The sequence below is a fragment of the Coturnix japonica genome, chromosome 6 (assembly GCF_001577835.2).
Source record: "Coturnix japonica isolate 7356 chromosome 6, Coturnix japonica 2.1, whole genome shotgun sequence".
NCBI classification, from domain to species: domain Eukaryota; kingdom Metazoa; phylum Chordata; class Aves; order Galliformes; family Phasianidae; genus Coturnix; species Coturnix japonica.
The window spans coordinates 13,380,057-13,395,785 of NC_029521.1; the positions used below are offsets into that span (position 1 = coordinate 13,380,057).

At 43.5% G+C, this 15,729-nt stretch overlaps 2 protein-coding genes across 9 annotated transcripts in view; one reads left to right on the top strand and one right to left on the bottom strand.

Moving 5' to 3' along the window:
* Positions 1 to 4,418, top strand: part of NDST2 (N-deacetylase and N-sulfotransferase 2) — a 122,761-nt gene extending 118,343 nt beyond the window's left edge. For all 8 annotated transcript variants that reach the window (XM_015866640.2, XM_015866635.2, XM_015866638.2 and 5 more), the window contains 3 exons: positions 1,016 to 1,125; positions 2,236 to 2,338; positions 2,525 to 4,418. In XM_015866640.2, the coding sequence (XP_015722126.1) occupies positions 1,016 to 1,125; positions 2,236 to 2,338; positions 2,525 to 2,650 (339 nt within the window). In that variant the 3' untranslated portion in view covers positions 2,651 to 4,418. The remainder of the gene's footprint in view (positions 1 to 1,015; positions 1,126 to 2,235; positions 2,339 to 2,524) is intronic.
* Positions 4,419 to 7,066: 2,648 nt separating this feature from the next.
* The window catches only part of ZSWIM8 (zinc finger SWIM-type containing 8), a 61,839-nt gene continuing 53,176 nt past the window's right edge, over positions 7,067 to 15,729 (bottom strand). Inside the window, exons 23-26 of the mRNA XM_015866634.2 lie at positions 15,545 to 15,718; positions 14,202 to 14,321; positions 13,128 to 13,306; positions 7,067 to 11,940 (exon numbers count right to left, since the gene is read on the bottom strand). Of these exons, the coding sequence (XP_015722120.1) occupies positions 11,737 to 11,940; positions 13,128 to 13,306; positions 14,202 to 14,321; positions 15,545 to 15,718 (677 nt within the window). The 3' untranslated portion in view covers positions 7,067 to 11,736. The remainder of the gene's footprint in view (positions 11,941 to 13,127; positions 13,307 to 14,201; positions 14,322 to 15,544; positions 15,719 to 15,729) is intronic.

The window sequence follows — 15,729 nt, forward strand, 5'->3', positions numbered from 1 at the left end:
AAATTAGAGAGAAGGGAAAATAAATCAGAGACCTATATCTCTGGTTACTGTCAGAGTAAGACTACTGCAGTTCAGATATTTGTTGTGGAATAATTAGCAGGAAGAGTAACTGATTGGTGCCACATTGCAAGGAGAAGTTGTGGTGAGTAGATCCTTCAAGACAGCACCATGTGTAGCCAGAAGCTATTGTATTAATCCTGCAACCCGTGCCTCCTTTTGTGTGAGAATTAAGAATTAAATCAATAGCTCAGCCTGCCTCTTTCGTAAAACTAATGTGGGAGCTGCTTACTGTGTGTGTTCCTCCATGTCTGTGGAGCTGGAGTAGGCAAACAAACGTTGACTGTTCCTACATAAAATGTACCGTCGCATTCTTGGGCTTCAATCTCATTGCCTTACTATTCCCAGAGTTCACTGATGTGTGGAATAATAGAGCCAGGGACACCACCTGGGTGGGCACTTTAAAAGAGAAAAAGAAAATTGCATCGCATGGCTACTCTTTGTGGTGTTAGCTTTGCAATGGCACACCATTCCTATACTTTCTAAGGGTCAGGGACTTCTACGTTCCCCAGACTTCAGTGCATGTGACTATTTTTCTTTAGAACAGTTGACATCTCAGCAAAGTGCTGTTCTTTATTGTCTATTGTATGTGCAGCAGGAGAATAAGCTTTGGTTACGGAAGAATGCTGGACATAATGGTTGACATCTGAAAAAAGGATGCACAAGGCAGTCTGTAAATAATGTTGCTGGACCTCAGTGCTGGCTTACAGGGGAGGCTGGCCAAAGGCAAATTATTAGACAAACTCTGTTGGGATTCACCTGGAATATACCAAAATATCCTGTAGTACTTGTGGCTTTTACTGTAACTTCTCTGTCTGCTACATCCTCCTCTATTGTGTAGCTCCAGAATAAGCAGACAGCAGTAGCCTGCTCACATGAATGAAGGCAATGGACGGTTCTGAGAGCTGGAAAGCTCAGCACAAGCTGTCAGAGGTTAAGGTGGCTGCTGTTATTTCAGATTCTCATTGTGGATGGTCAGGAGCTGAGACACAACCCTGCCTCTGTAATGGACAACATCCAGAAGTTCTTGGGAGTGACACCACTCTTCAACTACACTCAGGCCCTAAGGTAGGGAAGTCATTTTGGGGAAGCTACTCTCTTAGCCAAGAGTGGTACAATAAGATTTGATTGGAACAGCGTGTCTTGTCTCCCACCACAATGCCTGCCAAGGTTTCAGAAGTCAGTCTAAACCTTAAATGAATTTAGTTGGCAGTGTCTGGATGCCATGAGACACTAGATTGGACTCATGTCTTAGCCCAGTGAAATAAGAAGGGCTGTTTTTTGGCACTGCCATGGAGAGGCATGAAGTTGCTCACAGCAGTAATTACAGTGGTTTTGATTTGGTTTTTGTGGTTTCAGGAACTATTGAAACTATTAAAGCTTCTTATGCTTTGTGCTCGTTACACCTCGAACCTGGCAGAAAGCAGAGAATGTGGGATAAAAATGAATGAGAGGCTGCTCTTATCTTCACCTCGATGGAGATTTAGGGACACATCACACAGTTGTGAGATAGTCTGTTATTACAGAAGATGTGGGCTTGCCAGCCGAGTGCTGTCTGAGGAACTGTTATCAGAGGCAGTTCCTCATTGCTACCAAATTGAAGAACGTTAGTCAGCCATGACTATGATGTTCTCCACAGTGCAATTTGATAGATTAAGTGCTAACTGAAGAGAAGCTGAGTTGGTATCAGTCTTCAGTGGGAAGCCCACTGGAAATCTGGAATATTGCTCTTTACTGCTGAAACCTGGCTTTTCACAGCTTCTCTGCCATCTCAGCCTATGCTAGCTGAGGGTAATAGGTGTGCCTGTGTATGAGTGTAGGCACATTGCAATTGCTCTTCCTTTAACAGTAAGGGTAGGAGCACCAATTTAGGCCTCCTCCTCCTAGGGGTGTTTTCCAAAGGAGTGGCACAAGGCTACCCTTGGGTGTTCAGAGTTAAGGAACTGTGATTACTTGGAAGCCTTACTCGCAGAAGGATGTCACAGGAGTCAAGTGCTGAACACAACAATGGAACAGCACCTGAATTGCTTAGATAAAAAAAATAAATCACAATAATAAACTAAGGATAGAACTGGGAAATACCCAGTTTATGTATTAGTTTCTGCAGTTAATATTAGTTTCTGCAGCTAAATAAGAGGGTATGTGGCCATATATTCTAAATACTGCTGTCCTTTTCAGATTTGATGAAGCAAAAGGATTTTGGTGCCAGCTGTTAGATGGAGGAAAGACCAAATGCCTGGGAAAGAGTAAAGGAAGAAAATACCCTGACATGGATTCCTCGGTGAGTAACTTTCTCAGATTTGTTAGCAGCAGCAGATCAGATGTAGACACATGAAATGCTTTAGCAAACCCACCTGGATTTTCCTACTGCCGGTGATAGGAAATGACCCATGAACCAGTGACAGAAACACACACAGGGTAGCATTTTCTTTCACGCTAATATACTCTGTCTTTCTTTTCCATGCAGTCACGGCTGTTCCTAAGAGACTTCTACCGGGAGCACAACATTGAATTATCCAAGCTGATGAACAGACTTGGACAGCCCCTTCCAACCTGGCTCCGAGAGGAACTGCAGAACTCCAGCTGGAGCTGAGAGGGACTCCCCTGTTCCCAGTGCCACTGGGATGTGTGGTGCTCCAACATGTGCTGTGATGCCATCTCTCACCAAGCCAAAACAAGTGGACAAATGAGCAGTAGCAGAGAATGTGCAGGTGGAGCTTTTCCCCACCATTGGGAAGGGCTGCTGCTTCTGACACTGCCCTGGGGCATGGAGTGCAAATCTCATTCTGGAGTATTAGTGGTGTGTCACACTTTGACTCTTACTTACAGGAAGGATTTGTAATGCCTGCCCTACTTTGAGCAGGAGCACGGTTAACACTTTATGTTTAAATTACTCTTCTCAGTATCTGAAATGGGCACTAGTTGGAGGGTTAATGTCTTTCACCTCTGAGTCCAGAAGAAAAGGTGTGAGAGGTAAGATGTAGAGCCCACTGATGAGAAAAGAACAGCTTAAGAAAAGGGGAATCTAGTCCAGTGAACCTCAGCTTTTATCCAGTAATGTGTTATTTGGCAACAGCAAGGTACAAGAACACCTCTTTCCTCCCCATGTGGAGTATAGTGGCCATGACCATTTCGTACAGTGCCATTGTGTGTGTGCTGGGGACAGCACCGTCTTGGAGACAGATGTAACAGGTATAAGATTGCCTCTCCTTATCTGCAGCCTTGCTGGTGCAGTACGGTGGACAGTGGGCAGTGGGAGATAAGGCAAAGCTGCAGACAATGACACCAAATTAATTTCTTATCTTAGGGAAAAGATGACATGGCAAGTATTTCTCTATAGGGCCTTCAGCCAGTTCAGAAGATGCCCAAGGAATGGTAAGTAAGTCAGACCCCTTGGAGCATTTTGGAGGCCTATCTTAGCAGAGCATAGTAGCCTGGGGGAGGCAAAACTCAGGTACTGTTAAATAAGGCTGAAAGCAGACGGTTCAGTTCCCTCTGTTTGAATAACTTTGGGAAAAAAAAAAAAAAAAAGCAACGTTTTTTGTCTTCTCAACAGCTTCAGGGCCCCTACATGTCTGCTAATACCTGTTTAATCCCCTGCAGTCCAGCAGTGCAAGGAGAAATAAAAAACCCAACCCAGAGTAAGTACCATGAAGACATACAGAGAGGGCTTAGCATTTTAAGCAAGAATGTGGCTTTCTGTAAACAGGAGTTGTTTGTTTAGATTACTATTTCTGCACATAGTCAATAATTTAAGTACACTATGGTGCTGTGCCTCCTGTTCAGTTGCTGGATAATTTTTCTCAGAGGAAATCCTCCATCATAGCTGTACATGTTTTCTGTTGCTGAGCCACAGGCTTCTGAAGTTGTGTGGGCTGTTGTCCCTCCCTCCTGGGGCACAGATGGACCTGTACTGCTGCAGTTCCAGAGAGGGACAGGATCCATGTGAGCACGGGTTATGGAAACTTCCACAACTGTCACGAGCTCCTTTTCACCTATCAGAGGAGAAAAGTTGCTTCAACCAAGCTTTTCCATTGAGCCTTAGGTATTGTGTATTTCTGAATGAATGGTGCATTTACCGTTGTATGTAAATGTATATAGTATGCAATATAGTATTTTATTTCATGTGCCCTTGGAAAGGGTTATTTTGTGCAGCCAAAAAAAAAATGGACAAAGACTAGAAACCCCTCTCTCAGTCCTGTTAGAGAGAAGAGCCCAACTTCCTGCACTGGATCATGTATAGCATCATTCACATTGAATGATAATGAAGAAATTCCTGGCTCTCAAAACTGAGCACAAGTGTCTGAATAAAGGCTAGAAGTAGTAGTAAGTGGATTCAATAAATGTACTACTTATTTTTCTTCCTTGTGATGATTTGGAGTGATGTCGTGGACCATAAGCTGGTAAAAAGATAAACCCTAGAAAACACAGTTCAGTTCTCACAGCTGATATTTGACAGGGCAGCAGAGGTGTCTGCTTTAATTATAATTGAAAAGTCTTTTTGCAGCTGTAACAAACAGTGTAGTAAAAATGTATTTCTTGGTATGTGCAACTGGGGGGGGGGTCACAGAAGCCAGTACAGCACAGAGAACCTATGGTTGGATACTCACCCTTACTGGGTTGCACAAGTGATGAATTCTGAGCTATTCCCAGCTACTGCAGTAACTCCCAGCTGCTATGCTGCGGAAACAGAGCTTTGCTCTGTCCTTGCTGTCCAGATGTGCAGCCATTGCATGGCCTTGGCCAGCAGCCCATGAGTAATCTATGATAACAGAACCTTACATTCAAGCCGGAGCAAAACGTTATTTAGTCTCAGTCGTGGCAGAATTGCAAAATAGCCTTTCACCTCTCACTTCACCAATGACTTCAGAAACAAACAGCTTCAGCAAAACAGGTATTTTCTACATACTGCCTCAGGAGGATCCCAGGACCGCTGCTACTGCTGCTCCATTACACACACAGCTTCCTTCCTTCTCTTAACCCATTCCAGGTTCTCTCTCACACATTTACTTCATGCTTTACCTCAAGGCTGTGGTAAATATTCGAGTAGATGGATTCAAACATTGGAAGGAAGAAAAAAAAAAAAAAAAGTGAAGGTACCTGGAACAAATTTGGAAGGTGCTTAGTGAATGTCAGGGCTGTTAAATGGCACTGCTCCTTCAATCAAGGCAGCCAAGAGCAGCTCTACGTTCTTATTATTTGGCCTTCCATCCCCACTGATTTCTTCATTGCTGTGCTTGTTTTTTACTGCTTACAGCAATGGAAAAACAAATCACCTCCTGCGGCTAGATCCAAAGTAAGATGTCCTTATCTGATTTAGCCAGACACACTGATTACTTGATCCTGACATAGTCACTTACTTGCTATGACCCTCACAGCTCAATTTGACAGTGGAAATGAGTAGCAAATAAGCCTTATCTTCTTGCCTCGCTTTTTAGAAAGGAAGAACTTGATGGTAAGTAGTTACCTTTCCAAGACAAGGGAAATGTTAAGCAGAAGACATTACCTGAAAATTGTTTTGTAATGTATTAATGTTTTCTTATTCTTGGCATAGGAAATTGAGCCATCAGAAAGGTATCAGAAGGAGCCGTGATTTTAATAGTAGCCAGATCAAGAAACTTCAGAACTGGAAGTGTGCATAGAAGGTGAGAACTGTCAAAACCAATGTTAAGAAACAGATTCAATATAAATAAAAAGCAAACCAGCAGAGTATATATGCCAACCTTAACAAAGAAAGCTCAGTAACATGAAGTCAGAACTTTTTAGTCACTTACAAGCTCTGAAATTCAATCAATTAGAAAGATACTTACTTGTCAACCGCTTTCTAGTTTGTACAGGAAATACAGGGCACTGAACATGCACTGAAGGGGAGACAGCATTTTAAAGGCTCTGGGAGAATTTCCCTGTAGATTGCATCATAGATCAATTCTACCTAAAATATGATCCCTGAAACTGCAATTTTTTCTTTGTTTTCTAAATTGATGACAGTACTGCAAAAGCATAGTCATGGCAGGAGTGTACAAATAGTGGAAGTCAGAAAGAAACGAGTGTATTAATCTAATGAGCACCTTGATCAAACACACCACTACCACTGTTTTTCAGCAGGTTCACATATACAGTTGATAAGAGGCTCCTTTGATTCCTTGCTGATGTTTTTTGCTGTAGCAATAGTAATATGGCAAGAAAAGTAATAACAAACCAACCTGAACATGACTGTGGTCGCTCATCCCTTCGCTGACTCCTGACTTACCCTGTCCCTCAGTGAGTAAGCCACCAGGTGAGTGTAATCTAACAAGCACAAGGGGTTTCAGCAGCCTGCCTGAAACTAAGAAGAAAAGTTCCATCCACTCTGTAGGATCTGAAGTTGTACCTCCCCCCCCCTCCAGTTACCAGGACTTCAACTACTGTTTGTTCCTGTCCCCTTCTTTCTTAATGCCTTATGGAATTAAAAACAAACAAACAAAAACCCTTCACCCGTAAACACTAAGAATTGTTAATTTAACTCTCATCTTTGAAATACACCTTACAAGTTGTAGCAAAGCCAGCAATGTATCCCTGACACTTTAAACTCCAGTGCTGTAGTGGAATATGTAGAAATAATTTATTGATGTATTCAATCTATTTTTAGCTTTAGAAAGCATTTTCCTTCCAAGACTCAAATCCTCCTCATTGCCAGCCATATCACTTTATTGACTTCTCTAGTCTCTCCCCAAAATGCTTGCAAACCATATGTCTGTAATTCTGACATTGCAATAGCAGGCTGAAATCCAGCTCAAGTTTACTTTGCAGTAACAACAAAGGATCATAAATCAGACTGTTCTCAGAACCCTGCCAAGTCAAGTATTGGAAAAGGTGCACGTCAGGATTTATAGCAACGTGTTGACAGTAAGGCTTGCACAACTGCTACCCGTGTAGCCCCAGCATTCCTAACAATGATGTACTCCCAGTTGACTTAAACGAGGCAAACTGAAGTATGAAATAAGAGAAAGTTATGGAAGACCATTCCAACTCTGTGCAAATTACTATATACAATAGATTTTAATGCATTGCTAGCATTTCTCCCCCCAGTCCCTTAAATAGTCCATCATGCCCTTAGTGGCAACAGAGTAATTACGCAGAGCAGACTGTACAGCATTAAGCAGTTACGCTATAACTGCAAACAGGCAACATCAACAAGAAAACAATTGCTTACAGAGCACAGACAGTGTTGTTATACCAACAATTAACAATATACAGCAGTGGAGTTACCTTGTGACAGCTCATAAAGCTTGCATTTGGCAGTTAGCCCTGAGAAAAAGCTTTAACTCATGGTAGGCTCAAACTGAAACCCTGGCACAGAATATCCCCAGACTGCACTCGCAGTTTTCACAGATTAATGATGCTCTTCGACAGGAGCCGTTGACCACCCTGCCCCCAGAGCACAACGTGAGCAGGAAGTAGAATGAAGATCAAAATCCACGTTTAAATTATGCTGAGAAGTGAGAGGAGAGGTAGTAAGCAAAAATGGTAATACTAAGAAAGACTCCCTGTTGTTGTTTATCATAATCACATCATATGAAGCTCTAATGAGGGCACAGAAAAAACCAATACATTCTAGATAAACTGTAATTGAGAGCAGTTCATGCTATCTCTAGGGACGGATTGAAAGCAACGTCATACAACAGCTGTGGTCATTAAAAATACGTACATATTTTTCTAGTAAAGTTCTGGTAGCCTAACCTGCATTTTTAATTTTTCAGTTTAGATTTAAAAAACCCCACCAACAAACCCATCAATACTGCTGCAGTTATCAACAGATTTATGCTTTTGCAATGTATCCCCAAGTGAGCCCTGGAAACTTGATTTTAACACTGTGCCCTTTTCTTGATTCCTGGGCAAGAAAAACAAAACCAAGAAACAAGTTTCCCAAGTCTTATCAAAAACTACTTCACATTGATGTCACATTTCAGCTAACTTATTTATACCAGGATGTAGTATTACATTTCACAGACATGGACCTTGCTGATTCCATTTCTGCTCATGCTGTTCTTGCAGAACTCTTCAGTGCACTCTAACAGTATGAAGCAGTGGCCAAGCCAGCTCTAAATGTGCTAAGCTTGATTAAAAGCCAAACTCCCACCCCCCAAAAAATGCAAACAATCTCAGTTCAGTAATGTTGTTTCCATCTGATGGTGTTTCTGTCAGGGTTTTCTCAGAGAAGGAAAATACATATCTCAAATAAATTCTAATGAGAGTAAACAAAAATTAGAAAGAACCACTCTTTCCAGCTAACTCCAGCCCTACCTGTTAGGCACATTGTTCATCAGATGACAGCTCTGATTGTTCACTGGCTGTAAAGATGCTGAAGTCCAAAGGCAGGTAATGTCCTTCTGTCTCATATTCCTGCAAAGGGCTTCCAAAAGGAAAACCGATGGTGAATATGCCCTATGCATTTCCCTACAGAGGAGAGAAGCGAAGCAGGCTCTCCCAGAGGCTGATGTGCCTGTTCTTACAGAAAAAGGTTGCATATGTATCAAGAGATGTGTTCCAAGCAATGACTAAAGCCTTTATTTCATCCACTGCATAAAAGCTAAATCAAACTATTCCTTCTGATGACCCAAACTGCCAAGAATCCAGATGTTCTTTTGGCACATCTATCAACTTCACTAAAGTCAAGATACTACTACCTCTACTGACTGAGAAACTATGCAGAAATCAAAAGACTAAATTTAGATACACTGCTGTCCTACAAACAGCTTTATTTATAAGCTCACATATATACAGATGGAAAAGACACTAACTGGCTAATAACTTCTTCAGGGGAGAAATGTATTTCCTGTGGTCACATGTGGAGATAAATCTAGCAAGTCAGAGACAGTCATTGTGAACACAGGATGCATGAAGAAGTACAGTCTAAAGATCTCATTTCTCTTACCTTCAGAGAACAGACAGTGAATCAGACTTCAGCAAATGTGACAGTAACCACTCACTGCAAGGTTGCACATTCCAGAATTTCATCTGTCTTTGTGCAACTGGGGGTGAGGCCTTATCCAAATAGCTGTCACTATTAGTGCTGAGAAACAGTAATCACCAACCCAAGAACACAGCTTTCTCAGCTACGTAAAGCCATTCTGCGTTAGACGGGCTCTTGAAGTGTCTTCAGAATTTCTGAGCCTGAGTACTTCCCCTGTGCCTGGAACAGTGACCAAACCAAGACAACTGCACAGGATTTTAATTTTTCTAACTTGCAGTAAACTAATGCTTCTTCGTTCACCATCATCTCTTAGAAAAGAAAGATTACCTCAAGAATCTTCCAGACATGTAGCAGGAATAAAAACCATCTCCTGTCTCGTTCTTCCTGCCCTTGTTCAGATACATTTCCATGGCTCAGGAACAACAAAAATAGATCCAGAGATCCAGGATGAAGAAATGTTCTGATAGGTCTGAATAAATGACAAGGCAGCCCCTTCACACAGCTCCCTGAGTGCTCTAGTTTTCAGAGAGAAGGCTTGAAACTTGCAAAACTACTGACCTGTGCCTCAGACCACTGAGCTGCCTGCTCAGTCAACGTCACTGTGAGGTGAGATTGCCTGGTTCTTCCTCTGTCTGGGCCCCACAGCTGCTAGAAGACAACGCTTACAGGGTCTGTCCTGGTATGGAAAACATACAACTTTCTTGCCCATTTCCTTCTGCTTCTTTCCTTCCAGGAGATGCTCTCTTCTCTACCCTTAATTGTTCTCCATAAACAGCAGAAAGGAAAAGATTAAACTATTAGAAAACTCATTTTTTCCTACAAACTCCTTTCCTATCCCTGAACATCTGAGCACTAAAGGGCACAAAGTACTCCAGGAACACAGACCTGCCAGAAGTGAGGCCTGGACTTCTTCTCAACAACCAATACAGAGTTAGCTTAAAAACCACATAACTTCACACACTCTTACACACACTGGCATTTATAATTAGCACGTAACCAGACAGAGGAACACATGATGGAGGTATACGAAGGGCTGCAAGGAGACCTTTAAGTAGTTACTGTTGCAGTCAGAATTAAGAGGACCTCAATGACACTCCTTGGCCTGTGCAGCACACAGAGTCAGACCAAGGGAGTATGCTTATCTATTTTGTCCTATGCTTGTGTGTTAGTTTATTTTTTAAGAACATCATTGAAATATCAAACAAGCACACACTTTTAGTTTGTAAAAATGAAAACCTTCCTATAGTCATTGGCTAAACCCAAGTAGCAAAATATATTACTATTGAGACGTTAAGATTCTTAACATACATCAAACCTCTAAGTGTGACATTAAAAAACAAAAAAAAAGAGAATTGTGTGCTTGTATGCTTACAGATGGTGTTGGCCCTTTAAATTGCATTGGCACAAAAATAAAAGCTTTCCAAAATTAATTTTCTGCAACAGAAAGCTGGGTAGTCCAAACACCTCTCACAACTCCCAGGACCAGACCACTCATCCTTTAGCAATTACATCAAGTGTGAGCAGCTCTGGTTTTGCACAAAGCTCTGGAAATACAAAGCTCCACATTATCACATGGTATCCCTGCTGTCCAGTGCACAAGTGGTGGCCAGTATAAGCACAGACAGTGCCGTGGGATGCCCCAGGCTTTCCAGCAGCTCTTCTCATACCTGTCAGCTTTCCAAGTCAGCGTAGTCCTCAGTCTCCGCAGAGGTATGACATGCACAGAGCACAACCAGACAAGAAACTTATGGGTCACATCTTGTGTGAAAGCTCTGGCCACCTGCCTCGTGCTAGCTGCTACTCCCCTGTGAGTCTTAGATTATCTAAACAACTCACAGGAGCTCCCACTGACACGGCTGGCCAGTTCCATCAGAATGTCAACATCACAGCAGAGAGAAGAGAGAGTCAGTCTAAGAAAACGAGTGTTTAATCAGGAAACGAGAAGAGACAAGGGATAAGAAACTGATTACAGGAGAGTAATACCCCAGCCAAAAGAAACACGATTGTACAACTCCAAACGACCAGGATCAAAACGTCCTACGAGCCAGCAGTGTCCAGCAAGAGACACTTGAGAAAGAGCCCAAGCACTTCTGGCAGTCATCAGGCAGCTCAGGGCAATCCTGGACCTTGCCCAAGCTCCAGCCTCTGCCCTCAGCAGCTGCTGCAGAAAGCTGCAGAGGTGGCCCTGGCCCTGCTACTCCAGTCTCAGCTTCTCTCAGCAGGGAGGTGCTGAAAGGAATGAAGGGAGCACTGACTGTGCACAGCAGTCCCAGCCTCTCTGAACAAGAGATGGTATGTGGAGTAAGAAGACCATACATTAAAAAAAAAAAAAAAAAAAAGTTTACATATTTATAAATGCCAAAATAAATATTTAAGACAGACTCCCCACCCCTCAAACACATGCGCAATCACCCTGCAAACTGCTCGCAGGACAGTCTCCGAGGGCTCAGGGAAAAAAGCAATGACTACACCACAGGGCAGCCAGCTTGACTTCCTTCTCATTTCCTGATGCTTCTGAAGCCTGCAGCCCACTGGGAAGGTGGAAGAAGAGCGAGCAAAGCAGAGCACCAACACGCAACAGTGCTGGAGAGGAATGTCATGGTATAAATACATCAGATCAGTGGTTTCCAACAAGTAAAAACTAAAAAAAGACACCAGAAGGAAGGATGGCGTAAATGGAACTACAACTATGCAGAGCAAAGGGTTGTGTGGAGCTCCACCTGCTGTCACGGAGAGAAGGTGGTCATTTCCAAAGAGACCCTTTGCCACAGATCCTTTGTCTGCTTGCCACGCTTCAGGTTCTGGAGAATATCATTAAACTGCATCATGCCCACGGGAGTCAGGCAGAAGGCGCTTCTGGCGCTGCGGATGGCATTCACAAAGTCATCGTAGTCAGCTGGAGCGAGATGGATCAGCCGGTAATGGATGTACTGGATGGGAACAGGGAAAAAGCCTTAAGGTATTTGCTCACCACCTTCATGCTGGTGACACTTCTGGCAGGACTTGAGCTTCAGCAGTAATACATCACATGATTCTGCTACCACAGGAGAGGTCCCAGGTTTCAGAGACACTGACAGAGGACAGCTAGCTCAAAGAGCAGGCCTAAGCAACTGCCAGCATCTGCAGGTGTTCTCTCCATTGTGAACACCAAACAGTGGCATACCACAGAGCAAGAGGGTCAACCTAGAGCCTTTCTCCATCAACCACCAGCATCAAACCTTCACACTGTTTATTCTGCAGGCTGTACACATGGGCCCAGCATATTCACAGACACCATCTTCACTAAGGGGTATGGTAGTAAGGTAGGAGTAAGGCTTGCATTGAGTTGCTACAATAGTTGAGGGCTAGCACACATCTCTTCCCATCAGTACTTCCCTCAACTAAGGCCCAAAAACTTAAAGTCCAGTCTTCAAGAAATCAGTTTCTCTCACGGAGCTCAGATAAACAGCTCAAGTAAAGAAGCTGTCCTTTCCCAGAACCATCATCCAGGTGATGGGACAGTTAACCTAACCTGGACAGTAGGTTTACGGAATCACCCTTTTTGTTGCTTATTCAAAAGAAGCACACAAGGTGTGTCCTGTTTATGCTGTTCTAAGAAACAGGCAGCTAGCTCATAGAAACACACTTGTTCAGTTTTCAATAAATCCTGAGACATCTCATCTGTACTGGTGGGTGACCAAGCCACTCCCACTATGGATGCCAGCACTGGTACATCAGCTAGTCATGCCAAGACTTTGTTATGTAGAGACAGACTACAAACAAGGAGAAAATAAATAGGCCAGAAAGAGAGGTGGACAAATGGCTTGAAAACACGGCAAAGAAACTGTACAGAAATTAAAAGGCATGGGTTAATATTTAGAGTGAGGAAGAAAGAGGATAGGGAGCACAAAACATCTCCATCCTGTATAGTGAGCACCAGAGACAAGAGGCCTTAAAAGAATGAGTGCAATGCGGTATTTTATATGCAGCCTTCACACAAGCAAGCAATGCCTATCCCAACTCCTTTGTGCATCAGGCAATGGACCAGTTCAGCTTGTTATATCAAAGGTTCTTCCTCTCTCTACACATGCAAACACAGGCAGTGGCCCAGCAGGTAGGAAGACACACCACATGTTACCTGCAAGTAGACCTGCTGGCACCTCTGCACCAACTGGTGGAAGGCTGGGGTGCGCAGGTGGTTGTGCACATGCGCGGGATTGAGCCTCTGCAGAGCTTCCATGATGATATCCTGAAGCACAAAAGGGTTCAGCACTCCCTTGGCTGCACCAACACAAAATTGATGCACGTAGTTTACACCTGCATGGGAAGAAGTCAGAACAACAGTGTTAAGGTAAAAGACACTCAAGAAATAAGGTGTATTTCAGGAAGAAACTGGACTTATAGCATCTTCTCACTGTAACGTATCCTCCAGCAGCTTTTGGAAGAGCCTAGCAAACATACAGTGACAAGCAGTTATTCTGATAAATTCAAAGTCTGAGAAGAGACCAGGTACTACCTCAGTCAGTGATATTCCCTGTTCACCTGTCTTCAAAAGGGATATGAAATAAAACTGATGGAACAGTAATTACAGAGATGAGAATACACCACACCTCCTCCCACTGCTTCCTGCCTGCTCATCTAGGAAGCATCTGCAGCCCCAGCACCCAGGTCTTGTGGATACCAGAAGGAGATTAAGGCTTCCCCACCACAGTGGAGCTTTGCTAACAGTGGCAGAAGTCATGCCACCAGGTTGGCTGTTTGCAGAATTGTTTTTAAGCTCTTGCTACTGGTGAAAGAATTAAACACAAGATGACAAAAAAAGACCCAAAGTGTAACTAAAAGAAAACATTCAAAAAAAAAAACAAAACAAAACAACAACAAAACAAAACAAACACTTGGTGGTGTGAGCAGCTATTCCTATAAAAGGTCTTCATAGAAAGAATACACACAAAGAAGAGAGAAATATTTACAAAGTCATGGAAAGGGAAAAAGTTATTGTTATAGAATGGAAGGTCTGAGCCCCATCCAATCCCATGCACTTTAAGTGCCTCAAAATTCAACAGCATGCTTATAGAACCCAGAAACAGAACAACTGCCTGGATGAAAGAGCAAAAGAGCAGCAGGGATCTTTCAAAAAATTCTAAGAAATGAGATCAGGAATCAGATTCACCCAGTCTTTGGAGTACTGCTAAAGTACTACACTAAGCCTTACCTAGCTTTGCAGCCAACCCAAGGAGCCATTTTACATCCTCTGTGTAGGGTGGGCTGCGGGAGAAATTGTTGGGATGGTCGCTCTGAGTTCTTCGGCCGAGCATCTCCAGAGCCAGCATCCCTGTGAGAGAAGGGCAGCCAGAGTCAAGCAGCACTTCTGCCCTGTAGGATTTCATTCACCTCAACACTACCTCACTGGCCCACCCTTCATCCGCAGAAAATTGCCTAGCTGTAAAATGCCCACAGTGAAACAAAAGGCCCATCTCAGAGGCTGTCACCAAGGGAAGCAGCTGGATGTGTTCCAGACTGGAGAATCTGTATAGCCATCATACCCCACTAGAGCTCCATAGAGACACTGATAGATCTACAGCAGGATCAAGTCCCAAAAACTGATAAAAGATGTCCTGAAAAAATCCAGATAGCTTCAAATTTTGAAACAGAGAGGCTAACTAAATCAAACTACTTAACTGCAAAGACAACAAGCCAACAGCGAGCAGCAGTAGCATCAATTTGCAGACTTTTCCCTAATTCCACTACAGCTCTTCAAGAAATTCTCCTACTTAAACAATTTTAAAATACTAACAGGAGCTACGTAATGCAAAAAGTCTCTTCTGGTCTTCCAGACCCTCTTCCTTCATCTCTGTCTGTTATTCAGGCTATTACAATGCCTTCCGTAGCTCACTACTTACCCCCACGATGCTTCCCATGAACATCTGCATCCCCTCCTGACTGGACAAGTACTTTCTTCTCTAGCTTTCAACAAAACAACCTCAGGCAATCTCCAGATAGTCTTTCATCAATTTCTTGCTATTTCTCTTCCTTTGCTGCCCTGCAATGACTTCTCTCATCTTAGAAGGCCCCTTCCTCCCTCTCCAAGTACCTGCTCTGTTGGACTCCCACTATACACAAATAGCTTACTGCAGCCTGTGCACACTTCAAGTCAGTCTTCAACAGCCTGGAGGAAGAGGCACAGGGAACATGCCTCTGCGCACGTGAAGACTGAACTGGTATTGTTAGAAGAGGTGTGCCTGCACCACCCATGAGCAGCAGGAGCTGAACTTCTTGTCACAGACAACTCCACAGAGCCCTATCCAGACTCCTTCAAACTACACTAGTTGAAGGGCAAGCCTCTTTCCAATACTAACCCACTTAACTTTCTCTTTTACCCTTCACAGCACTCAACATCATAACCTCCATATAAGACCATGAATTGGCTTTACCCATGTAGCTAGGATACCATCCACCCCAACAAGAGCAGTAGAAAGTTGCCAAACAGTAAAAACCTGTAGCCCTGCCCTGAGTCCTTCTCAAGGGGACCACAGGAAACCACTTGGCCATCCTTACCAACTTGGTATGCGGAGTGGAGGTAGTGCAGACCCTGGGGGCTCACAGGCTGACTGTGCTGCTCATCCTCGGCAGGAAACCCCCCTGTAACGAGGGAGTTGGGCTGTGAGGACAGAGATGTCAAGGAAGCCCCCTGAATTGCTGGGAACGTTGATCCTGCATGGACACTTCCTACTGAAGAAAGC